This window comes from Pan paniscus, chromosome 3 (assembly GCF_029289425.2).
Source record: "Pan paniscus chromosome 3, NHGRI_mPanPan1-v2.0_pri, whole genome shotgun sequence".
NCBI classification, from domain to species: domain Eukaryota; kingdom Metazoa; phylum Chordata; class Mammalia; order Primates; family Hominidae; genus Pan; species Pan paniscus.
The window spans coordinates 102,551,413-102,578,899 of NC_073252.2; the positions used below are offsets into that span (position 1 = coordinate 102,551,413).

The 27,487-nt window shown below is 35.8% G+C and overlaps 1 protein-coding gene and 1 long non-coding RNA gene across 3 annotated transcripts in view; one reads left to right on the forward strand and one right to left on the reverse strand.

The window, feature by feature from the left end:
• Positions 1-152: 152 nt before the first annotated feature.
• CXXC4 (CXXC finger protein 4) lies at positions 153-26,888 on the reverse strand. 2 transcript variants are annotated; one of them, XM_034958964.3, is made up of 4 exons: positions 26,559-26,888; positions 26,364-26,439; positions 22,592-23,910; positions 153-4,211 (listed from the first exon to the last, which is right to left on the reverse strand). In XM_034958964.3, the coding sequence occupies exons 3-4, from the start codon at positions 23,651-23,653 to the stop codon at positions 4,167-4,169; spliced, it is 1,107 nt and encodes a 368-aa protein (XP_034814855.1). In that variant the 5' UTR covers positions 23,654-23,910; positions 26,364-26,439; positions 26,559-26,888; the 3' UTR covers positions 153-4,166. The 2 variants fall into 2 exon arrangements, with proteins under 2 accessions (XP_034814855.1, XP_034814856.1); XM_034958965.3 differs by lacking the exon at positions 26,364-26,439.
• The window catches only part of LOC117980024 (uncharacterized), a 152,282-nt gene continuing 147,580 nt past the window's right edge, over positions 22,786-27,487 (forward strand). Inside the window, exon 1 of the long non-coding RNA XR_004671150.2 lies at positions 22,786-22,908. This is a non-coding gene — a long non-coding RNA (uncharacterized LOC117980024). The remainder of the gene's footprint in view (positions 22,909-27,487) is intronic.

Consider the following 27,487-nt stretch of genomic DNA (forward strand, 5'->3'; position numbering starts at 1 on the left):
TGAAAGACTTATACAAAGCACCCATTCTGCTGACATAAGGGCAAGTGTAGAATTATAAACTTTTTTTTATCATAAACAAAATTAAATTTTTATGATCATATGCTCATTGCTTAAAATCCCACAAATGAAAATTTATCATGGAAAAATAGAGATATTTTGAATACTAAAGTCCTTTATTCAACAACACAGAAATTTCACAAAAACAACTTTACTGGGCAAATTGAATGTGATTTTTTTTACTTTTTTTTTTTTTTTTACAGTTTTGTACATGCCCCATAAGTAATTTTCTTTAATAAATACACTGTTTTCCAAAACCGTTTTTTAAATAATTGCACAAGCATACATACACCTTACACAAATATCTATTAGAAAATTTAATAGATAACTGCACAGTTCAGAAGAGGAGAACACTGTGAAAGGAGTACATTTTGTGGCCCATGTTCCTGAAATATCTGTTTTGCAATTGTGAAAATGGAATCCCTCCTAATATAGTAGCTGTCTTTTATTCACTAGGAATACAGATCTCAGTGTGAAATGCCAAATTTAATAATAAAAAAAAACTGAAACATTTAGCTGTTACATGAGAACCAACTGTTTGATATCACTGTGAATCTAACCATGATCAAAGACCCGCTACGGCTTTTTGCTGAACATATTTGACCCTGAATAGTGTGTTCATTTAACTGCTTTCCTTTTTTCATTATTTGATTACAGATACTTATCAGCTTAAAGACTTTATATGCTTTAGCATTAATTGCACAACTTACATATCAGGGTTTCTGATTGAAAGGAAGAGAATATTCCTTTCTTTTAGTGATTGCTTAATATTAATTCATAATAAGTGCACCATCTCTCGCTCCTTATAAATGTGTTTAGAAGAAGGAAATTGAGTGTTGGGAATTAAGCAACCAGGAGACATTTTTATATACTCCTACAGTGGGGGAAGACTTCCTATTTTCTTTCCCAAGGATGGATACATTTCTACTTTGAATCTGACTCCACTTGTAGACAGACAGGCAGAGTCCATCAGAAAGCCACTTTGGTCTGAAGGCTTAGTGAGAGGTTTGCATTAATGATGTTCTTCGTGATGTTATGGTGCTGAGTGACAACTGAAAAGGAAATTGGCTCACTGCACTATGTATCAACGCCTCAAGTATTTACCATGCTCTCCCCAAATGCTGGAAGATTATGGCATCTCTCTATCCACGCCTAGGGAGGACAAGATCCTGTGTGCGTAGACCACTCTTACAAAGTTTTTTATTCAGTTTATCTGATATATAATTATTAAGTTGTGTATAGCTGTCCACACAATCTACATTCTGAATTTTCTTGACAGTGAATATAAAACATACAGTGAGGAATATTTAAAAGTTACATTTCATTGGTATTTGAAAATAATGAAAAATGTAAACTTTCAAATCACTGCCTTAGGTTTATAATGATAAGCTTTACATGTTCTCAGTACAGGGACATATGAGGAAGAAAACTAGAGAAAGGCCAGAAGAGTCATCTCTTTCTTCAACATCACCAATGAGAACTTTATATGCACCCTACATTATATAAATGGAGTTTAACCAAAAACATTAAAAAGTGGGTGGTATAAAAGAACAATATCAAGAATAAAAAACATAAGAGAATTAATGAAAAACTACACTTTCTCATTTCAGTAATCAACAAATTTTCTTTCATTAAAAAAATGAATTGACATGTAAAACACCACAGTTTACAATATACAGATTCATTAGTTCTTTTAGAAAGCAAACAAAAGCACACCAAGACATGCACTACTAGAATGTATTTTAGACTCTCAGTATACTTCTATGAGATCTTTATGTTATTGTATGCCTACTGTAGCCTGAATAGAAGTTTGTTTCACTTCTGTAATAACAATCATCATTTTCCAAAGAGCAAGGCAAGCTTATCATTCAAGTGTGAAAGTAAGTTTTCACTTACTTGTAATTAATTAGCAAATTGGTAAACAAAAAAACAAAAAATAAAATAATGGAAAAGGAAAAAAAAAAAAAAAACTCATACAGCTCTCATTGGTCCCACAGCAGAAGCTGAAATTCTAACTAGATAGAAAACCTCAAAGAAATATACATCAAGTAGAAAGCTATCTCAAAATTAATACAGTATACAGCACATTTTAGCTTGTAATCATTTAATTCTCATCTCTAAATATGGATGGGTGTAACACATAATGAGTTTTTCTTGAAAACGCTTGTTGACCATAACTGTGGACCATGTATTCATACTCTACGTGAGGTAAGTCACACTTGATTTTCAAATTGGCATGTGTGCATGCTTTGTCCACCCTCCCCCAGTACTTTCACCATGAAACACTCTTTCTGCTTTTTAAAAAATCTTTTCTGTCCTATCGTATCCCGTTGAAATCTACAACTAAATTTTTAAAAATATTCACTTACTAGTCTTTCCTAATCTTTACAGCTTCTTTCATTGTACCATACCATTTCTCTTCTCAAATTATCTTTCTTCTCGTGATTTACTTTGCTAACATTTTTCAGCAAGCTAATGGATTTAGTGGGTTAAATCACCTGGCTAGTGGACAAAGAACAAAAAGTTGCAGTAGGTAACTTTGATACTCCACATATTTTTGCTAAACCCTGTTCTACTCCTGAAACTGAAAATAGTCTTTATAATTGGGACAAACAAAAATAAAATGAAATGTAAATATTTGTCCTGATGGGACGGCCTTAAGAACTCTGACTGTGATAAGAAAACCAACTCCAACATGAAAAGGTAGCACAGGTTCTATGAAGCATTAGATCCTTTGTGTGTAGGTTGTGGGGGGAGGGGTATGTCATGCATTTATGAAATTCCAGAGACTGTAGCCCTGCCTTCTCAGGAATGAAAGCATCAAGTAACAACAATGGAAATGGCAGCAATGGAGCATTTTACTGAAGGACCAGGGGAAGACCACTAGTCCAACTGGGTGGCTATGAGAAAAGAAAATAAAAAGAGATAAAATGCCTCACTTTTATGAATATGTTTAATTCTTTGTAAATTAAAAATATATCAAGCCCTGCCTCAAGGCAGAAGCCCTCAACATACTCAAGTGTTAAAACTACCCATTTAATATCATACATGAAGTTAAAACATTGGGGTAGTTTTTATTAAGATTTTTTCCTACAGAAAAAATAAGAAAAAAATTAAGAAACAATAAAACGTATACAGCCCATGTTGGGCTGGGGAAAAAATGTCAGTTATAAATTTTCCCCTCCTAAGATATGATACTTTATTCTTTAGCCTAAAAAACACAGTTTTTATAAAAAAAATTATACAACTGATTCTGCATTTTCCAACTACTCTGAGTACTCCGCCTTACAGTGCAACCCAAGACAAGTCAACTACACTAAGTATTTGGGAGGTATACCCTTCTGTACAGCTCGTTTGTAAGCAATGCAAGTGCATAACCACTACTCTAATATAGTGCTCAAAAGATTAATTGAAACTTTCATAACATCTTCCCCTCTTATAACAATAAAACTGAAGGTAATTGGTGGATGCATCATAATCTTTTAGTCTTGTAAAACTTGGCATCAAGTCTCTATGGAAAGATGCATGGCAAAATGGTGCCAGTGCTGTTGCTGCTTCTAAACCACTGGCAAAAAATAGTTAAAGCTAAAATTTATTGCTCCAGATTTAACTTGCAGAACCATACTGTTGTGTACAAACTGTTAATCTCCATAGATGCTCAGACATGATTGTCTCCTTGTGTCTAAACACACAAAATACAAGCTGCTATCTGTACAGTTTACAGTACTGAAACACATATATTTGAAAATGAAGTATAGATATGTACTTTGCAAAGATACATGATTTTACAGCAGGGGTTTACCCAAACTTATTTTTTACAGCCACTTTCAAAATAGACAACAACTTCACTACTATAGCTAAAATTACATCAAAGAAAGAATCAGCGTATTGAAAGTAAATAGACTGGCCAATTCTCCAAGCTCCCACATTATTTTTATGTCTTTTTTCTTTTCTTTTCCTCTTTTTTTTTTTTTTGAAGAAAGCCCTATACGTAAAATGAAAATAATTTCTGGATATTTTCTTCAGTGGTGGACTAAGCAGTTTCTTAAAACAAGACATTAGTTTGCCCTTCATTTCCAAATGCCTTGAAAATAAGATATACTACTGCTTTAAAAGAACCATCGGAATGCTTCAGCGCTGGGAACAGGTGTTCTCTATAAAAAAAGAGCAAGAAAACAAGTTAAGCTTTCTTTCTATGCCAATATAAAATTAGATTTTTCTCCTTTACACTTCAGCAATATTTTTAGTTACCAATGTACAACATAATGACTTGTATATTTCAACATTTAATAAAAAGAAGAAATGCTCAATCTTAGAACATGACAATAATTAGAATATTGAATTTAATGCTAACTTGCTGAATATACTGATTAAAACACATTGGTTTAAAAATATAGGAAATGCAGCCTGAAACACGTATAGGAAGCAGAATAAAGGTAAAGTTCAACCTCTTAACCAATATTAGGAAGACCAGTCAGCACAGGTACTTAAAATCTATATCTGCCTTGCAGAATGCCTACATCATTTTGAGTGGATCATCTTACCGTCAGGATAACATACACACAGAAGGCACAATCACATAATGAAGAAAGAAAGGATTCACTTTTGCTGGTTAGCTTTCTACATTAGTCCTTTCTCATGATAGATATTTATTTTGTATTTTTGTATTTCTAAAGATACAATCAGCTATGCACATGGTCTTAAACATGAGTGAGACATATAAGCATTCTACGTGGTTAAAATGACTACGATTGAATTACTCTGCCTCTAACCACCCTACCAAAAATGCAATCAAAAACTGAAACTGAAATTTAGGCCACTGTTTTATGTATAGAAATCACAATATATACATACATATCCAGTTATGTAAAGCTGATGTTCAAAATTCAGTTAAGTAATTTATTCTGAAGATTTTCTTAAATGACAGAATAATAACAAATATCAATATTACCTGCAACACTTATCATTAAATTCTAAACACATTTTATAGTCTAGTGAGAACCATACTTATAAAATATATCACTTTTTCAAAGTGAGTTTGTATTTTCAACATATATATATATATAAAGTAAATTGATTACTAACCAATGATATTCAATGAAGCATAACTACCCTATTGAATTGTAAACATACTATAAATGGTTTCTCCAAAGAAGTATCAAGCTAGCACCAAAGTATAAGCAATCATTTTAACAAAAAGCTTATAGTTACTACGAGGTTTTCTTGTTAGGTAAATGGTAGTTAAGCTTGAATTTTCTATGTACATTAACATCCAATAATTCCTCACGCCATATCCTTCCTTAAAATGTATTCTAATGATATACATAAAACAATCACATGAATATACAGTGAAGGTATGCAAGAAACAACAAGCTAAGAATACATTCTCCTGTAAAAGAAAGTTGACTTTATTCCTTAGACTAGCCCAACAAGCCTGTATAAATCGTAAGATGGCTGCTAAGGATAAATAAGTATATAAATTGATGTGTTGAATGTAAGTGCCAATATATTTACTAGGTAAACAAAAACACAAGAGCACATACATACACACACATTACTTGTAATGCATCTTAAAACATTGTTAATAGCACTTGATTTTTGGATTTCAGAAAATAAACACAAAATTCTGCCAAAAACCCTCTAATAATTGAGGTTAGCTTTTATTTACTTTCTCACACGTGTTATTTGGTTGACATTGTCCTATTGTAATTATGTCATCTAATAATAAAAGTATTAATTGATTAGGATGTCAATTAGAAAACAATAAAATAAATATTTTGGAAAGCAAACCTGCTTTTCACTATCTGTACTAAAATAATTTTTTAAAAGACTGTCCTCATCACAAACACAATAAATTTCAAAATGACTGTGTTGAGAACAAATCATTGATAAATGACTGTCTTCCTACTCCAAGTTTGCATATACGTATACCGAACAAAATCTGCCTGAGCAGTGCTTTCTAAAAGCACAAACAAAAAAGTTCACTATTCTCATGGAAATTGTACTGATCTTATTAACATGTTATAAGATGGTTTCATTGGTTTTCTCCTTTCCAGCTCACTATGCATACCTGAATCTCTATCATTTGATTTAATTGGTGAGAAAAACTCCTTTACTTCTTTCTAAAATTAACTTTTGGATAAATGTAATAATTATACGCGTTGATTACATTAATTTAATCATTATTAAGAAGCTATATGACGTAATAAGAAATAGAACATGCCCATTCTAATATTCATGCTTTATACACACACAAAAGCAATAAATGAAAACTTAAAAGTTTATACCAGATGCTAACTTACTGGCTGATGCCAACTAAGAATAAATTTTATATAAGTATGCACACTTATATAAATGTAGTCACTTCTAACGAGATAAGTTAGATCCAAGCATATTCATGCAATTATAGATCTATGGTTACAGATTCACATACGAAAAATAAACATGTGCATATATATTCATATATATTCACATTTATGTGTATATGTATGACACAGAGATGCCAACTTACTCTCAGATGCCAACTGGAAACAAGATTATAAATATATACTTATGTAATCTTGTATCTTGATAAACATATATGTTTACGAAGATAAACAGCAAAAATATATGGAGTACATTTTTTAAATGAGATGAAGTCCTTATGTCTTAGATATACTTTTAAATCTCTTTTCCAATTCTCGCTCTTCCTGTGCCCCTTTCAGCTACTCAATTTTATTTGCAACATTTAGAAAAAGCAAGCTTATAAAATGCCACTTAGTGTCAAAGGTCATTGTTGTGGGAAAAAAAAGATAATCACTTCTCAATACCTGTTAGCAGTAAAAATTAATTAAACAATGCAAACACGAGAAAAGCAGAAAAAAGGTTTTCTACACTTACTTGATATTACTGTGCATCGTGATTTTACTATGCATACATTGAGACCAGTATGCATCCCCAGATGTAAGAATATGGACAGTTTATTGCAGGAGAAGTGAGAAGGTAAGCAGGGAAGCCTCTTTTAAAAATTATTTCTTCCTTATATTAAGATCCTTGAGGTCAAGAAGCCTAAAAATGATTAGTTGGGAAATCACCAAATAAAATATGTGAGAAAAATTAGGAAAACTACTGGTGCAGTAATTAGAAAATAATCAAGGCACACACCAGAAATTTGTAGTAAGGTTTCTCTAACAGTTGTATTTCAGGATTTTAAAAGTGTCAAAACTCTTTAGGGTCCTGTAGCCTACCCAAAATAGATGTATATCTAATCTCCTGCCCAATTTTCATCAGGAACAATGGAAATGTACTTTAGGACTGATTCAGTTTGTTTCAGCCAAGCTGGGTGAAGCAACAATGTTTTAATAGATAAAATATTGAGTTAAACTACAGGTTGCTAACTAAGTTTGTACTAATTTGAGGACACATATTTTTTCATTCTGTCAACTAATGAGGTTATCCTTGTAAGAAGACTTCTTTTTAAATGGTGCGGGGGCTCAGCACACCAATGTGAGGGATTAAACACCCTGACCAGCCACCTTCGGGTTATATAAATTCAAAGTCCCAGCTAGGGATTCTCACTCTTGATGAGATTACAGTGACTTTCTGGATCTCAGTGATGCTTGCAGGGGATCTTTATCCTGAGTGACAGGAAAGCCAGATTCCCCTGAAGAGAAGGGGGTGGGGAGGTAAAGAATAGAATTGAGTTGATCGGCATTGTTTATGGCAGCCTTCACTGTTCATGCAGGTGCAAACACTGACAAACAGCCGTCTTGCTCCCAGGAGGCCTGTGGAGAAACCTGCAGCCCCAGTTCTCTTTCTGGTACTGCTGTAAAGCGCAGTGTTCCAGAGAATTCACCCCTACACAAACCAGGTACAACACTATCTTCAAGTCTAAAGGAGTCTTCTGTTTCTCCCTAAATTACATTAAAACTAAGGGAATTTCCTTGAATAAAAGAATGATAAAACCTAAGTCCAAGTACATTTTATATTTACTTTTTTAAAAAATTTAAAAATTAATAATGTTCCTGGCAGATATATATATATTTCAGTTTGATTTTCATCAAATCTGCAGTGATGAAATAATTAAACAACCTAAAATAATAAAGAATACGAAAAGCTTTCACCTTAAGGATTTTAGCATGTTTCTCTTCTCATACCTGCGAAGCAGTCACACGGAAAGTGGTATCTTCAGGTGAAGAATGCATCTACATATTCTTGTTAGAAATATGTCAAGTCTAATAAAACATCAGCTCCTAAAAGCTGAAAATGGGGCATCTCTAACTCTGTACATATGAGGATATGTGGATTGGCCATTCATATCTAAGTACAGTGTGTAAAATGTAGCAATATTTACAAAACTGCACTTAAAACTTTTAATAATATTAGACCTGAGGTTTCAAAGAGGAAATTAATGATAACTTTTGATGCTGAAATTCACCTTAAATACAATTTTAAATTGAGATCATGATTATGATACTAGAAATGTCTATAACTAAAGTTAAACCTATCTTTCCAGTATTTACTCATATACTTTCGAATCTAAAAATTTCAGTGACTCACCTAGGCCTTCAAAATTCTACTGTGAAACAAAATGGCTCTCATGATTTCCAACTGAAGGTCACTATTTGGGGATACCATTATTTCTATACTAATCAAAAATAATTTCCTGTTTTCCCATTTATTATTAAAGAAACAAAAGTCATGAAATCATTTTATGATTCCCATATAATCGTGAAGCATGCTTTTTTCCCAACCAAACTTAAGGCAATTTCAGGCTGTAGTCAGCCAATACCACCTATTGTATAACCTTTTGAAATATTGTTTTCACTATGAGGAGTCCCACTGTAAGTTTCTTAGACTCCTCGGCATCTAAGGCCTTGATACTGGAAACCTCCACTGCATTCAAGTCTATCATTTCACACTAGAATGCAAAGATCTTAATGAATCACTGAAAATTTGCAGTAGAAAGTAAGTGAATAAATATGACAAAACATAATAATGGACCCCACTGTTTGCCTTTAGTTATTCAATTATATAGATTTTGTTTGTGGCTACATATAAAACTTTCAAACTTTAGAAATTTCCGGATTAACAAATGCAAGCAGGTTACTTATGGTGAAAAAAACTACCTTTTTTTCTGATTTGATTCACGAAGAATGCTAAAACATTGTTATATAGGTTCTTGATTATGTTACTAACAATATTTCAAAATCTACTTGGAGAAATTGGAAACTGTATTACATATACAGTATTGTGAATGTGAACAAACTGATTGACACAAATTAATACATAGTAATATGAATCTTTGAATAATTAATAATTATGATATAAAATAATACCTAGCAAAGGTGAACACCTCCCCCACAAGTTTTTAGCAGAAAGATTTTTCTATATTCCTTTTGTAAATGATAGGTTTTAGAAATCATAGTCTAGTAACTATAATAGAGTTATTAGAAAACACTAGTAAAGTATAGGCTAATAATATAAGAGAACTATTAATGATTATCACACAGTCCAATAATTTATTGCTATTATAAACAAAACATTAATAATATCTAAATTTAAAAATATTTGGAGTAATATAAGTATATACTTGTTTCCATTTTTTAAATTACACCTCACTTTTTTCTTCTGCTCTGTTGTAATAAATCCATATTATGTCTGTAATGTATAGCAGATTAATTTTTCTAATAATCCAGATTCATTTATTACATAACTGTATGTCTTTGGTATAATCACACCTTATTTTGGTCTTTATCCAAATATAAATTAAAAACAACTTTCAACATCATCCACTAACTGGAATATTAGACCCCTATTTAAAAAGGGGAAAGCACCAAATAACTAGATAATTTTTATGACATAACTTTTGGAGGCTTTAAATATGATTTTAAGAAACATTCCACATTTTGGTTTCCAAATTGACATTTGTGACCAAGATTTCTCCGATTAATGATGGAGAACTAGAGATGGCCTTTTCATTGATAATTGATTCTCCCTTGGCTGTTGCTCCTGTTGCTCTCTTTGCCTTGCACTCCTACACTGCAACCACCACAGTTACCATCAGCACTGTGACAGCATGATTTTAGACTGTGACGGTGTGACTTTAGAAGGTAAACCTAGCTAACTTCTGCAAATGGAAAGATGACTTTATACATTATGTTGTAAAGGCACTAAGTCAAGTCCATATGGTGATAAAGCCTGTCCTGAAAACAGCTGTCCAAAGGAGAATGTGTGTACACGGTGGGAGTGGGTTGGTGGGAGGTAAAATGACAGACAGATTAACACCACGATTCACACTGGTCCAGAAGTGACCAAAAACTGTACCCACTTTGGCCATAGGTCTAATGTAACTACTTTAGTTAAGCAAGTCTCTTGATAATGCTATGGGTATATAATTATATTTCAGTTAAATTTTGTAAAAATACTTCAAACCACACCATTCTAACAAATAAGTAAATTTAGTGTATTATAAGTGGGTACTTTAGTGGTTAAAATGTTCTTACCCATATAAAAATAAAACATAGTATGGTGGTACCATGGTAAGCAGAAAGAGGAAAATCTTTCAATAATTCACAAATTTGAAAGGTATTTATCAAAACAATGTTATATATTTAACCTTATGTGTAAGAGAGAATGTGAAAGAAAATTAGAAGTAAAACTAAGATTTAAAAATAAAAATTGGGTTAATAAAATCAATACTATACTTTCAAGAATGATTGAAATTATTTTATTTATATAGTCATATGTTCATATTTCATTTGCATGTATATATGTATAAATATATATGGTTATAGACTCTAAATAAATATGTGTGTATATATATATATGAATATATATGTGTGTATAAAAGTTCAACAATTCAACTTCTTCTCAAGTAATTCCTGTTGAATGCAACAGCATAGCATTAGGTGAGTTCATTGGTAATTAGCCATTGAAAAACAATAAGCAGCCTTTTTCAGACCAAGTGGTTGGACAATTTTGAAGATCTGGTTAATTTTAAAGCAGTCAGTGAAACTGTATTAACTTTATCCCTTTTTTATTGAAGAGAAGCATAAATATTCATATAAAATACTAGAAAATGAGAAGTCACTTAAAAAATCTTAAGAGGTGATGTTTAACCTGACTATCAAAACTATGATTTGGACACCCTCTAATTTATACGAAAATAAAGTAGTTACATTTAGCCTCCATAAGCAAATCAATATGGCGTATCTCTTTTATTATTATAGTTCTGAGATCTGATAAATATTTATTTCTTAATTACATAAAAGTGAAAAAAAGTTTAAAAATTTCCTGTTAGGCTAAGTCAAGTAGCATTTTGGATGTAGTCACTGAACTTCATGTGGCTCAGAATCTGTTATGAACTATCCAACCACTGGGAGAGACTCAGCCTAAAATTCACAGCATGTTTTATGTTTATGAACTACTGAGAGGAATTTAGAAAACATTAATTCTAAATATTTCAGTCAACTAGATGCTATCACCAAAATAATTTACTTTGATTAAAACTATAGTTGTAATAATAAAATGTAGCTTTTGTTGTCCCTCCCTCTCTCCCTCCTTCTTTCTTTTTCCCCTCCCTCCCTCCCTCCCTCCCTCCATTCCTTCCCTCTCTCCCTCCCTCCTTCCGTCCCTCCGTCCTTCTGTCCTTCCGTCCTTCCTTCCTTCCCTCCCTCCCTCTCTCCCTTTATTCCTTCCTTTCAATTGCCATCATATGGAATGCTCAAATTAACAATCACTCTGACTTCGACTTTTGGTCTTTTCTCTTAATTCTCTTTTAAAATAATAAAATTGAAAAGTATACAGTCAATAATTAATTTAATTTTTATCAAGTCTTTACATGTTTCTTAACTGTTTAGAAATACACTTTGGTTCATCTACTTTCATCAAGAAGATAAATACTATTAAGCATTTTCCACTACCATAACATCATGGTAGGCATTTGTTCTTGTGCTGGAACAAATTCTCAAGTATTTAGATTCTAATTTCTCCTCAGGAAGTTTTCATGAACTACCTCTTTTTCTATAAGTATCATGTGCTCCTTCCAGAGTATATAAATCTATATACTCAGTAGAACATAGCCACATTCAGATAGTCAACTAATAGCAAAGTAAATTAATAAGTTTTCCACCATAGGATTTATAAGATGTAGTGATTGATATCCTTCTCATCATCATTCTTTAGTAGCCTTTTTTATATGCACGATTCTGTATTTTCTCAGAAATTCTCCTTATGATTACTTAAAAAGTACACTGACATTTTGTACCATCAGTTCATTATAGGGGTTGGATAGCCTTGAGCTCCCCAAACACTATCATTAGTTTCAAGCAATGGTTTTCCCATCTTGGCCTTTCTATGTTTCTAATTGCAGATTGCAGACTTGAGAATTACTTTTAAAAATATTTTTTTAAAAAACCATAAACATACTTAGTTTTCCTGAAACTAGTTTTTCCACCATGGTAAATGGAAAAAAAAAATGCTTAGTGGTTCTAGTGGATCTAAACCCAGACCCATGACACCTTTCCCTAAATTCTGAGACATTAATTATTGCTTCCCATTTCTTATTGAAACCAGATCAAGATGACCTTAAGTATGCCATTTCTTTTTGCCAATATGCCCCTTTCTGATTTCCCTTAAACAGTAGCAATTCTGTAACCTTCCTGTATTTCCTTCCTCTCTTCCTTGCTTTTATCTTCCCTCCCTCCCTCCCTTCCTTCCTTCCATCCTTTCTTCCTTCCTTCCCTTCTTACTTTCTTCCAATATAATCTTTTCTCTTATTCAGGTAAAACAAAGGTTTCCAGCAGTCTGTAAAATATGCCTTGAAATAAAACAGAAAATATAATACTACAGAATCACAAGAGGTAGCAAGGCAGAGATCATATTAGTCTGTGTTACTTATCTAGATGTTTAGAGAACTAAACCAAGGATGAGTCAAGGAATCCTAAGGCTTTTAAATAGGTGTGAGATTGATTCCAGAATTTTCTAAAATTTCAATGTTAGTTTAAATGTGGCCATTTGTCCATTTCGTGGGCTGAAAATTAAAAATATAAATAGGGAGGCCGGGTGTTGTGGCTCACGCCTATAATCCCAGCGCTGTAGGAGGCTGGGGTGGGTGGATTACATGAGGTCAGGAGTTCTAGACCAGCCTGGCCAACATGGTGAAACCCCATCTCTACTAAAGAAAATACAAAAATTAGCCAGGTATCATGGCGTATGCCTGTAATCGCAGCTGCTTGGGAGGCTGAGGCATGAGAATAGCTTGAATGCAGGAAGTAGAGGTCGCAATGAGCTGAGATCACGCCACTGCACTCCAGACTGGCCAACAGACCAAGACCCTGTCTCAAGGGAAAAAAGAAAAAAAAAAAAAATATATATATATATATATATATATATATATGGAACTAAGTACCTTGGATGAAGGACTAAGACCTAGAGCTAGAGAATTACATGCATATTGTAAAAGGAGCAGGAATAAAGAACATTTAGGGTTCTTTAAGCCAGGATTTGTGTGTGTGTATATATGCATGTACATATATATTGGTACATACGTATGTATGTATACATGGAACTTAAGTCTTGGAAGATAACAGCTCCACCTAAACATCTGTTAAATTGAATTGAATTTATCAAGGGTTTACTATGTGCTAATTAATACCATATATTCATGAATAGACAGCAAAGGTATAGACCTGCCTGGAATAAGTAAAAATACACTATTTGTAAAAACATTTCAATTTTACTCTTTATCTTGTTAACATTGTTCAAATATAATTTCTTTCCTCACTACAGACTTGTTCAATAGTGATATTGCTGTTGCTAGATTAATGTTTTTCAAATTTGACTGCAACTAAAAGTTATACATTTTACACAGCAACTCAGCACATACATACACATACATTTCTTTAAGTGTACATAACTGAAACGGAAGTTGAACCATACTTGCTATTACTACATGTGATAAACTCATATATTTTCTGCTCCATTTTATTCTAACCTACTTTCTAAAAAATCATGATGGTAAGTTAAAACATTGGTTTCATGGACCACCAACATATTGTCACCTGCAGTTTGATAAACACACCTCCATACTGTACAAAAATGAATTCATGTGAAAAGAATCACATGAGGAAAATCTAAAACCACTCCACTTCATAAAGAATTTAACTCTACATATAGCAGCATTACAAAGAAGAGCTAATGTATTTCTCTTTCGATGGAAATAAGCCAAAGTTCTCTCTTCTTTTTCATGGACTAAAGGTAGAGCACACAAAATATTTCATGTTTAATGGAAGACTCCACAACTTTTCACTTCTTATACACCTACATATGACTGTTAATTTTATCCTTTTTTCTTATCTTCACTTCATTAAGATCACCACTTATCTAATTTAATCTATTTTTAAAAAGCATTGCCAATAGAGAAGTTATTCCCAAGCATAGTTATTTTTCTACCGATTCACCAACACTAGTTCTTGCCATTTCCACACGATTAAATTTATATGGTCTTCTGTTCACTTAAAAATGTATTTAATCTTGTTTCATTCTCTAAATTTTGGAGAAAATATATCTATCTTCTGTGGCATTTGCCAGATTTGCTGAAATAGACAGAAATGTCCAAATTTTTCCTAATCTACAAACATATATCCCTTTCTCTTTTCATCCTACTTGATCCCTATCATTATAGTATTATCAATAATCCAGTTGTGGTATGGTGTGGGGTTTTTTGTTCTTGTCTTTTAGTCTTTGGGCAAGAAGCAGCACTTTCAGCACTGTCTTTCCCATAGTCTGACACTTTACTTTCTCAAGAATGTTTTCTAAAATATGAATTTTAATGCAGAAGAGACACAAATGGGATACCATTTTCCACCCATCTTGGAAGTATTCTCTTTTAGTTACACTTTGGAATTATTCTACCAAATGTTTCAAATGCATAAGTAAAAATAATAACATCAGCTATAACACAATCTGTTTTTCCTTATCTCTAATTCATCTGCCACTCCACTCAAGCCTCAGTTCTGACTCTCAAACCAAAAGTATTGAGTCTAGTCATTAAAAAAAATTATCTTTCTTTTTAAAAAAATATTTTCTATCATCTAAAAAGCTTTTATAACAGCTGAAGCAAAGCATACATCCATAATTCCATCTTGTCAAAGTTCTTTCTATACACTGCATTGGATTCTGGCTTAAATATTCCTTTCTCCTTTGTTTCTCATCTTTCTTGGTCAGCATTATAAATCTTTTAGGGCTTATCACTCTTTTTCCCCAGAAAAACACCAGCTATTCCGATTAATGCTTAATAACTGTCTTCATTTTTAAAAATATTCTGTTTTTACTAAAAAACGAAAAACTTCATGTAGCTACTTCACTTTCTAGGTAAAAATGCATATCTACCTGTTTTATTTCCTATGTACACTCATATATATATCTCGAATTTTCCAAATTTGTTAAATATGTTCACTTTCCAATATTTGTTACATATGTTTTCCAACTGGAATTCATTTCTTTCTTACAATTATTCTCTTGACCTCACAAATTCACATTTAGAATATCTCTGTGTCTTGGGAAAAAAAAGTCAAATAAAAGTATTGGGTTAGTAACGTGAAACATACACACACACATCTATCAAAATATATAAAAATTAATAGTGGTGATATGTCTGTGGTAAGGAAGGAGAAAGAGCACTAAATAATTGAAATTGGCTCACCATATTGACTGACTTCACTGGGTAATATGCTCAGTTTCCTAAGACATTTGACAGTGCAAGTATAGGAACAAGGAAACATGTTTAATTAGATTTATCTCTTTCAAAGTAAACTCAAGTCATATCTTTGCCAACTGGGTAATTAAAACAAATATTCAAAAACCACATACCACTAATAGACATCAGGGCTTTAATGTCTGAAAACTATAAGTAACCTATTGGTTTCTTATCTATAAATACAGTTGCCTTATTCTCCATTTTCACTGAGGTTTTAAAATTGGACTGAGAAATTATATAGCATCTTTCAGTTTGCCAACAACATTAAACTACATATAATGTTAAAACGTTATAAGGTAGGTTGATATTACTTTCATCTTATTGATGAGGAAATAAAGTTCAGAGAAGTTATGCTGATGTACCTAACATTGTTCAACTATTAAGTTACTTGATACTAGTGGCTCTTTTCACAATTTCTTACCTATGTGGCCACATGGACCACATATAATTTTAAATAAAAAGAAATTAAAACCTAGGAGCTTAGTAGTATATTTCCTGAATATAATTTATACCATTTTATATAAACCAAAGAAATACATCTTGAATATGAGGTCTTTGAAAAAGTAATTGCTTGCTTTGCCACAATCTCTTTAGTAAAAAACGTAGTGGGAAATAAATGGGTTAAAGATTAAGAAAGAGGAAACCAAAAAATTCAGCAGGCTTGATTTCATACCTAGCTATGGATTCTAACGCTCTTAAAATAAATTAAGAGAAAGCCCAGAAGTTTCACAGAGGAAAAAATATTTCTCATAATGTTTTAGAGTAGAAGTTAACAAGCCTGCTGGGATCCTTTTAGCCCCTGCAGAGCTAAGTCTTCAACATTATTAAATGGCTGTCGCATCTGAAGTATGGTACAACATAACTCAATAAACAACAGAAAACATATGATGCTGAATGGAGGGAGGCTTTTCGATTACCCTGCAGAATAATTCAATTTCAGGACAGGTGTTTGCATGTGATGGAACAAGATATGACTCAAGGATAAAATCACCCTCATGCCCCTCCCCCAATATTTTGAAAATCCTAATAATAGCAGCAAAATGCTAGACTTAAAAGTATGTTAAAAATGGTCAGAAACACTGATGCACAAATGAAGGAACAAAATTACACATGCACAAAATTCTCAAAATTTACATGGATTACAAAAAATACATACTTTCTTGAAAACAAGTTTTTATAAAAGATGATGCTTCCTAGAATGCCCTACTTCCCCAGCTAAGATCATCTGACATTTTGATCAGTGACTAAAAGTCACATTACTAATAAAATTTAGATTTTATTTTCAGTTCATTTTTGCTTTTTTACAAACTAATCTGGGAATATGAGAGAAACTATAAAAGAATTAGTCCTTTCTCCAATTTGTATATTTACATGGGCTTTTAAATAAATCTTGTATTTAACTTATGACTTTAACTAGATATTTCTATATGACAAATGCAAGAGTTTATTTTTGGTATTTTGCATAATGGGAGTAAAATAAATTTAAGAAATTAAAGCATATCCACTCATATTGAATAGTAGGACATTATGTCAAGCTTTTTCAGAGTAAATTGAAGTGAAATGTTTTCTGCATATTCAGACAATCTGACCAGTTGAGGTCCAGCAGTAAATTCTAAGAGCACCAACAACTTTAGAAGACTTTCTTAAAAGCACACTTTCAACCTATGCCTGAGAGATACTCAAATAGTATAATGTTTAACTTTGTATCCAGAAAGATAGTTTGTATTCAGAATATTCCAACAATGTTTCCACCCCACCATGGATCTTCAGCCTGGAACCTGTTAAACAATGTTCCAACTGGAGCAAATATGGATCAAATGCCTGTTCTTTTTGCATGCCTTTCAATTTTCAATCTTACAGGCTATTTTATTAAATTGTTTTGTACTTATCAATCTATAAGTCTGACTATGCAAAACTTAACTATTAATTCAGAAAAGTAGATGACTGAGACTAAACAAAATATAGAGAAATACTTCAGTAATCAATTATTTAAGAATTTGAAAAGCCACATGACTTTTATTTCTTTCATCACTAGATACACTTTTCAGAAACCTAAAGTTTATTTTTTAAATTTGCTCTTCTATGCCTTGTGTTTGCTTACTTATATTTTGTTTGATGATGGTTGAATTTCAAACATTCTTATAGCATAATTTACAAATGAATTTTAATTACTTTATTTTATTATTCCTAATTGCCATCTAAAACATGGCTTAGAATTTACATGATGGTTGGATGGGCGAGGGTACTGTTTTCATTTAGGAAGTATTAAAAATGTATGTACGCTTTGTAAGTTTTTAAACTGACAGTTAAAATTACATGTATTTACTGTGGGTACAACATGATATTTTGAAGTATATAAAAAACAACTTTAACTCCCTTGTATTAAATCCAGTGATGGAAAAATAATCTCATTGAACTTGTTTTGCAGTTTGATGCCTTGGCCACAAATTCATTTGTGGCTTTAGTCAAAGATAAAATTTTCCAAGCTTTTTCCTTATTATTTATAAAATTGAGGTGTTTTTTCCTACATTATTTATATGTTACATTCTAATGTTAATATACTATCATTTTGTTTAAATTTTATTGAAAAATTTCCTCTTTCCCTTTCATACTCACTTATATATTTGCATTTTTTGGTTAAAATAAAAATATTTTTCTGTTGGTAAGTTTCTTATTCTTGAGATGAAAAATTGAAAACTCATTTCTTAAAAATTATGACATAAAAAAACTGGTGGATGTTTCCATTTAAGACATAAAACATTTGCATTTTATCCATAGATTTTTTTTGTCACCAAACCTCAGAAATGTATATGTTCAATTATTGACTTATTTTATTAACTAAAAGCTCTTAGTTTGAGTGACACACCTATTTTACATCTGGTCTACAAGTTAATTTCCTCAGGAGGCAGGTGCCACCTTCCTGTACTCATTACAGATGGTGCTTTGTCCAGAGTTTTACAATTGCCATTTATGGTTGGGGCTCTTAGAACTTAACAGCATAAACAATATGTCCCTCCTCCCCTATTACACTCTTCTGAAGTAAGCTATCAAGTTAGAGACAGTATATGAATTTTTTTCTGCCAACCCCCTTAGAAACTCAACCTAACTTGTGGAAAAATTACTGTTGGCCTGTACATTCGGCAGATAGATTTTTAAGAGATAAAAGAAAGTAAAGAAAAAAAATGGAACCATCCTTCTTCCTGACTTTCCAGTCTCTCAATGTCTTCACTATAACCTGCTCTCTCTAGTTTCTTCTCCAGCTCAAGGAAAGTCTCAGTGGTGGCAGTGTGAAACTTACTGCAAAGAGAGCCAAGAGTGGGGGAAGGGAAACCTCCTGAGGCACTGCTTACTAATGTAATTCCCTAAATCAACTAATGGGAGAGAAACCAGATCTGTGTGGTCTCTAATGCTGTCCCACAGAGATCAATCATGTCACCTGAACAATGTTCAGAGACTAAGAGGCTGGGGTTGCCCATGGGACAATTTTATCCCTTGAGCCATATCAGATTGGGATATTTTTAAAAGTTAGAAGTCAGTATCAGAAATGTTACTGTTGTGAATATAAAAACTGAAGGATTATCTTTGCAAGAGACAAAGTGTTATCATGTATCATAAGGATCTCCTATATGATGACGTTTATTAAAACATCAAGGAACTTAATATTTTTCATTTAGGATAGAAATTTTTAAAACAGTTTTTGTCACACAAGGGGCAGAGAGCATTTGTAATGACTGCTTTGAACAATTAGTGGCTATTTTTTTAACAGAGTAATTGACTTAATGAACAGTGGTTATGCAAATACACAGTGCACAGTATAACAGAAAAACTAAATGTTTTGTGTGCATTATCATATCAAATATGATCAAGGGGTGATTTTATAAACACATTTCTAGGGCATCATAAGATGCTCTTAAGGTGAGACTAAGCAGAAAAATAGAAGGCAGTTTTAAAAGGAACACTAGGGAGGAGGCTTTGAAAAAAATCTGGATGAGAGTCCCAACATATCCATGTGAGTCTGTCTTAATTTCAGTTTTCTCACCCTGAAAAAAATCTGACTATGTCTCCAGTCTTTGGGATGAGAACAAGTCAAAGGGAAGAGTGGCACATGAGGCTTGAAGTGATAAAGAAGAATATATGTTATTATTATGATCCAGATGTTAATTGGCACCCATAATTCAAAGCCAACAAATATTAGCTATGGAGTTTACATCTGGAACCCACAGGTGATATCCACAATGAGTCCCCAAATCACTGCCCTCAGCCAGGAACCCATCCAATCTCTAAAACATTTTCCCAGATGAGGATGGACCAAATTTAAGAGAGAAAGCAGGTGAGCAGGGGGACTTTTCACCTTCCTGCAATTCCTCTTCCAGCTTTGGTTCAGTCATGTAAGCCCTGTCACTCTGACATGTGCTCAGCTGGTTTCCTACAACCATAACTGTGTATTTGCACATAGGTCTAAGGCAGTCATGACAGCATTGTCTTTTTTAATGATCTAGATAGGATCTTTTACAATTTTGAAAAAAAACTTTTTATTTCTTTTAGCCACATAGCATTCCGCTAATAATCTTAGCCTTGAAACACAGCCCATGCTCTGATAGAAGGGGTCTGAAGTTAGAAGATCACCTTGAGAGTTCAAAGGAAAAAATCAGCTTCTTATTCTACCCATACCCCACCTTGTGAAGAGTAACAGAATTTTTGTGCATGAGAATTTTTAAAAAGAAGAAAATGTAGTTTTATGGGATTTTGTCATCAAAATGCCTGAGGAATTTAAATATCACAACAAGCTTGTAGGAAAAGCATCAAATTAAAAAATTACACCAGCATAGAAACTTGTGCAGAAAACCTATTGGTACTCATATCAAACCCCTCCAGGGTAATTATTTACTAAATAAATCAGAATTATTCAGTTACTACATATCTTAAATTGGGATGCAAGTAGTGCCACGAGTCTAGCTAAAGATGAGGCCTAACAGCAGAACCAAATTTATAATTCTAGATACTACATTTCAAGAGGAAAAATAAAAGCCATGTTGTCCTTATCAACTGGGAATAGAGAATTTCAGTATGAACTGAATTTTAATTTCCCATAGTCCTTAGAAGTTACAATAAATTAATCCGGCAAAGAAGATTCAAAAGCTATTTTTTGCCACCTAAGAAAATACATGGACCTGCATTATAGTTGCTATTATATTTGCACAAAGAAAGTTGCCAAAGAAAATGTAATAAACCATCCAGGAGTAAAGTTAAACTTTCCAAAAAGAGCTGATTTATCTTATAAAGAAGAATAAATGCAATATTTTGATGAAACTGATCATACCCAATAATGACATCAACATAATTCTGATATTTTTAGAATCCTAGAGGGCTATCTCATTTGATTAACACAATTAAAGGTTAAAAAAAAAACTGTATCTTCTTTGTGTTCAAACCTGTACCAAAGATCTTTAACTCTTCTCTTTATTCTTTTAAAGACTGCTTCCCAGTTCATAAAGCAAACTCCTCTAAACAGTACTCACAATTTTTAAAAGAATGTACAGATAACCCTAAGATAACTTGTGAGAGCCACTCTCATCCTGCAATTCACTCCACAGAATATTAAAATGTTAAAGCACAGAATGCTAAACCCACCACCTACAGTCTCATGTATATATGAACATCTAATTATCTACCCTGTAAATTTTATCGAGACTATAACTACTTGTCCAGATTTCTTTGTTTAATATACCACCAAAGTCATTTACCTGTGATTTTTCATTTTTCCCCATTTTTGTTTTGATCAGGACACAATACAAAATTTTTATCAAAGGTATCAATCTCTGTATTTAGCATAATTCATAACCTAATTTAACAATTACTTTAGTGAGCATCTGTACAATATCTGTTTTAAAGACCTATAGGTAAAAGAAACTATTATTGACCATATAAGGTATCAACCAAAACTGTGCTTGGTGTATACACCAACTTTTTAACCACAAAATGGTTACTTTGTCCAATGCAGAGCCCAGGGGAAATACTTTTTTTGTAACTGAGTTTTAGAAATTATTCATTCTAAAACCACATAAAATAATTTTTAAACAAAATCACTCTTATCTGCCCTGAAATTAACTAATTGTATCCCTTTATTCTAAGTCACATCTCCTCAAAATTTGCAGGTAGAAATCCGCTTCCTACACAGTTTCAGCTTTCTCCAAAAATATCAGATATGCAGAAAATAAAATAGAAAACATTCTGCCTTGATGAGTAGAAAAACGATTCTAGAAGAGGGTAGGAAATCCCCTTCTGAATCCAGGTGTTTCAACTTCATTGAATACTGTTGTGTGGTTTGTTACCGGTTTTTTAATGAGAACAGGCTTGTGTGCCACAAACTGTGTCCTCACTGTTATAAATGGGCCACTAACTTAGCCAGTAAACTTGTATAGGATGTGATGTGTCCAGTCCTTTGGGCAAGATGCCCCACCCTTTTTAATGAGGAGGAGGGGGCATTTTAAACCACCAAGGGAAAACATTGAGCATATTGAAAGTGAAACTTCTGATTCTTCAATTACATTATTTTTCCCCCAGGGATAAAAAGGAGGGCACTCTCTCTATCAGAAGGGCGGTGTCACGTGAAGTGCAGCTGGTGCGGGTGGTGGAGAGGCCAAGCCTTTCGCAAACCACCTACAACTCTTACCACCTGAATGAAGCTTCTGAGAAGGGGTACTGCATCTTGAAGCCAGACAAGAATCCCTGAAGGGGAGAGGGAGTGAGGAGGGAAGGGGGGAGACTGGGAAACAAGAAATCATCTCCTCTGACCTCTAGTGAAGTGCCAGGTTTTTTCTTTAGCTCTTCACATTTTCTAAATTTGCAGATCTGGTGTCCCGTTTTGCGGTTCCTGCAACTGCTGCAGACGCCACAGTTGATGAGCCTCTTGCAGGGCACGCAGACCCCACACCTTTTCCTCTTCTTCTTGGCTGGGTTGGCTCCGCCAGCTCCCCCTGAGGAGGACGAGGAGGAGGAGGAATGATTCTGCGGGCAGTCTGCCAGATTGGCAATTTGAAACGCACTGTCTGTGACGGCTGCTGAGGCTGCTGCGGGGGAGTGAAGGGCTGTCATGACGATGACCCCTGGAGGTAATGAGATGCCCCCTAAAGCCGGGATAGCGGAAAAAGTCCCCACGCGCTCGGGGAGATTCATTATCTCTGCTTCAGCAGCGCCGCATTTGAGCTTGTTCATGCATTCCCCCGCCAAAGGTCTGCAGTGTTCAGGGGATAAGGTGGAGAGGAAATTAGTATTTGCCATTTGCAACGACGGCTCTGGCGGGCAGCCAGCTTTCCCCAGCCTCTGGGAGTCGTTTCGGTGGTGCATGCTGGTCCTGCTGCCGCCGCCGCCGCCGCCGCCGCCGCCGCCGCCACCGCCGGCGGGGAGGATCGCCGAGGAGGAGGAGGCGGAGGAGGAGGCGGCGGCGGAGGAGGATTTCCTGCCGCCCCCACCACCCCCGCCCCCGCCCCCGCCGCCGCCGCCGCCACCCCCCCCGCCGCCGCCCCCGCCCCCGCCGCTGCCCCAGAGCATGGCGGTGGCGGCGGCGGCGGTGGCCGCGTTGTCGCAGTTCCAGGGGGACATGCCGATGCGCGCGGCGGCCGCGGCGGCGGCGGCGCTGCTGGGGAAGATGGGGGTGGTGATGCGCGCGATCTTGGCCGCCTGTGGGAAGGCGCCCCCGTTGGTCTTGTAGAAGGAGGTGGCAAAGGAGCGGTAGCGCTCCATTTCCGAGTTGTAATCCACAAGGCTGTTCAGAGCCCCCTCGGGCAAGTGGCTTTCCTTGGGCAAGCCCGGGGCCTCCGGGCTCGGCCCGGGCTCCACGCAGACATTGGTGTTCATGGTGCAGGGGGGGAAGAAGGGGTGCAGGGTGGAAGTGGGGACCGCCTGGTCCGACACCTGGGTGGAAAAGGGGGAAAGGTGGGGGGGAGGGAAGGGAGTGATGGTGGTGTTGGGGTGGGGGCCGAGGCGGGTGGGGAAAGTGGGTTCGGGTGGGGAGAGCAAGGTGAGGGCTGCTTTATTCCTCTCTGGGGCTCATTTCCACAGACGGTGAATTCCCAGGCAGCGTCTTCCTTTGCATTATCCTCCAACTGTTACAACTAAAATAAAGAAAGTCATTCCAACGAGCTGCACGAGGAAAAAGATTAAAAATAAACAACCTCCCTCACTAACCCACCGCAGACACCGAAAGCTCCCACATTCTTCCATCAGGTCGTTTGCATAAGAATCATCAAGACGTGACCCCCCCCCACCAGCCCATCCCCCCCCAACTCTCCCAACCCCCGCTCCCTCCCTCCCCACAGCAAACCACAGCTCCTCCCCCCTATTCTTATAACCCTCCTGAGAAAATGTATTAATAGCCAGGATACCCAGGGAAAGAGGGAAGACGGGGGTGACAAACGCCTAAGGAAAAGGGCAATTGGAGTGCTAAAGACATGCAAATCATGGGTGGGAGGGCGATACTACCTATAAGCAGAGGGCATTTAAACATTATGAAATGTGTGAACAAGTGCTGCCTGGGCATGCAAATGCTGTAAAGTAGAAAACAGCAATGGCCCTATGAGGAAAATGAACAGGAAATTAGCAAATGAAGTACTAAGAAAGTCTACAATACATCCGAGTATAAACTGTAAGCAAACACAATACAACTGAGAGCTAAGAGACTGCCCACATACAATCTGAACTAAAGAGGCAGGGAAAAAAGAACTACCAGCTGCCACAGTGTCCTTCTGTGTCTGCGGTCATTAGTTTGAATCCCAGCACAGCTGGCTCTGTTAGGGTCTTAATTCAATGGACCAAGGACAGGTCTCAATTGTACAAGCCATTTGGTGGTGGGTCTTGGTGGGGGTAAGAGGGTGGTGTTCTACTTGATTTTTTTTTTAAGGTAGAAAATAAAGATAAGCCAGATAATTACATATATACATATTTATTTATATCAGCAATGTCTCAGCTTTTAAACCAAGTGCCTGCAGCCTCTGTAAGAATATTCCTAATCATTCCTAATGGAGATTGCTGTCTCTTCGGAAGACAAGAGGAAAGCATGGGACTTTTTGAAAAGGATCTCTCACAATCACTGATTTTTACATTGAGTAAAAGGGGGGGGTTAATGTGTTCTTTGCCAGAGAAAAATAACAATTAAAATTATTTTTTAATTTTGCTCTTTTTAAGAGGAAAGTTTAATGTTAACTGGGTATTTGCATTCATCTCCTTGCTTACAGGCCATTATTATGCTTTAGGAAGAGGTATTTTAGTTGTTTATTACAGAGGGAGAAGTACATCACAGCCTTTTAAGAAGTAAAGCAAAGGCATAAAGTGTATATTCACTTAAAAAACCAGTTTCTTTGTTTCCAGATTTTTTGGCCAGAATATCTTTTTGTGACATCTTTTGAAGCCCATAGATTGGTCTAGAATGCAGAGTTCAGGGAATTCTACGTGGGGGCCCAATAGTCTCCGTCTCAAATATTCAGAGTTCAAAATGGTTATCAATTATAGTAATTATGCTTATAATTAGGTTAATGAACCAGTTATGCCCAAACTCCAAGTGCAAAAACTTCAAGACCTACTGATGAGGTGCTCTAAAAAGAGGGGTTTATGTAAACAAATCCCTATTAGGCAAAGTAAATCAAGATAAGGAACCTCACCCCAGGCTGGATTAGAAGCTTGCAGGCATCTTTCAATCACAGCAAGTCCCTAATCACTCAGGAACCACCTCTGTGGTTTCGCATTAGGGAAAACTGCTCCCTTCTCAGGTCTGAGGGCAATACAAAAGGTGCCCCCAAAATGCTCTTGGCTAAATATTCCTGATGCTTGGAAGGGGTGGGGGAAGACACAGCAAGAATATGCATATAGCTTCAGTTTCTGCGAATCACATTGTAACTGCAAGACCATAATAACTGCTACTCAGTAAAAACTAGTTATGTCAACCATGCATTAGATATCATCACATTGAGTGGAGGGAAAATTTTCAACGTTTTAGTCTTTTGACCTTGTTCCAAATAAATAAATAATTTAATGTCCCTTTTTTAGAGTCTTAGAGTGGTGTTTCCAAACACAAGCTTTCCTTGCTTTTCTGATTGCCATCACCATCCCTCTTCCTACCTCAAGGTTTAATACCACCAGAAACTGTAGAAAATGATTATGCCCAGTATCCAGGTCATTATTGTTTAATCAATGCATCTCTGGAGCATGAAAAAGGTATCTAAGCCACAGCTATTGTTTGGATTTTATTTAAAAACAAAATAAAACACACACAAATAACTATAGTTCTATGCCAAAGCTAAATTAGAGATCCATACTTCATGATCCTGTTTTGCCTTTAAACAATGTGACTTTACATGCCTAATACTGTATGTCTGGTCTACCAGAGACATAGAGATCAAAGGTCATATTTAACATTCAGGAGGAGGGGCGGGTGCAGACTAATTAATAAATTAATACAGCGACGCTTTTTCTTGCTGGAGTCCAGCATTAATAATCTACTTTCACAATCCCAACGGACAGCAAACATTTAAGAGAAAAAAAAGCCAGAGAAAGAGAAAGAACAATCACTTACCAGTCTCTTTTTATTTGGGGAGCCTTAGAATTTGCAGACGCTGCCAGTCTGCCTTTAATTAGTTGCACATCACCCCCTAACACAAAGAAACACAAATCCAGATGTGTCTTGGCAGCTCCCAATTACAACTTTAATACTTGTAAACAAACTGTTGGGGAGGGGGGGATAAATAAATATGCGGATCAAAAAAAATACCTGTAAATGGCTTTTTTTTCTTGTTGCAGAGAGAAGGAGGAGGAGATGGTGTTAGTGGTGGGGGTGGAAGGAGGAGGAGGTGGGGGGAGAGGAAAGAGTCGAGTGTGAGTGTATGTGTGAGAGCGCGGGTCTGTTGTCGGTGGTCTCTCCTCTCCCAGCGCGTTGCTCTCCGTCCGTCTCCAGTCGCTGTGTGCGAGGGAGGGAGGGAGCCGGGGAGTCTCTCCTCTCTCTCTCTCCCCTCTCTCTCTCTCTCTCTCTCTCTCTTCCCCTCTCTCTCACCCTCCCCCCTTCTCTCTCTGTTTGTGTGTGTGCGAGTGTGCGGTTGCTGGGGGAGGGGAGCCACAGAGAAAGGCGAGGGAGGAGGTGTGGAGGCTGGGGGCGGGGGCGCGGGGGTGGGGGTGATTGGCGCCGAGGTGAGGAGGACGCAGGGACGTGGACACCTACTGATGATTGGCTGCAAATTACACGGGGAACAAGAGGCGCACGCGGGCCAGCGCTCCTTTTCACAAATCCTCTCCTCGGCAGAGGAGCCACGTTTTCCCTGCTCGCCTGCGGATCGCCCTCCCTCCTCGCGCCCGGCTCTCCGGCTCAGCCCAGCACACAGGGCTGTTGATTATTTTCTTTTGCTCTCGGAGATAATTGTTTGGAAGGGTTGGAAAGAGGGCGTTTCCGCCACTCTGCGTGTGGGGTGTGTGTGTGCGTGCGTGTGCGGGTGTGTGTGTAAATAAACTTGTCTGGGATTTCTGGCTGGGTTGAGAAGAGCAATACAAGAAACAGAGAAAAGGTCATGTTTGTTTGAAGAATGCTCTTAGTTCGTACCCAATGGCATGGTTTTAAATAAATTTCCTGGTGTACCCAGGAAGACTTAAAAAAAAAAAAAAAACCATTTAGATCTTTAAAGTAAGGGAAAACGGACCGGTGTGGTTCTT

What these genes read in the sequence shown, in the direction of transcription:
- CXXC4 (XM_034958965.3), bottom strand. Translation starts at nt 23,653, where the DNA reads ATGAACACCAATGTCTGCGTGGAGCCCGGGCCGAGCCCGGAGGCCCCG. An exon ending in AACCTGGCACTTCACTAGAG is followed by an intron (nt 4,212 to 22,591) that starts GTCAGAGGAGAT and finishes CTTTTTTTATAG; the next exon opens with AGAACACCTGTTCCCAGCGC.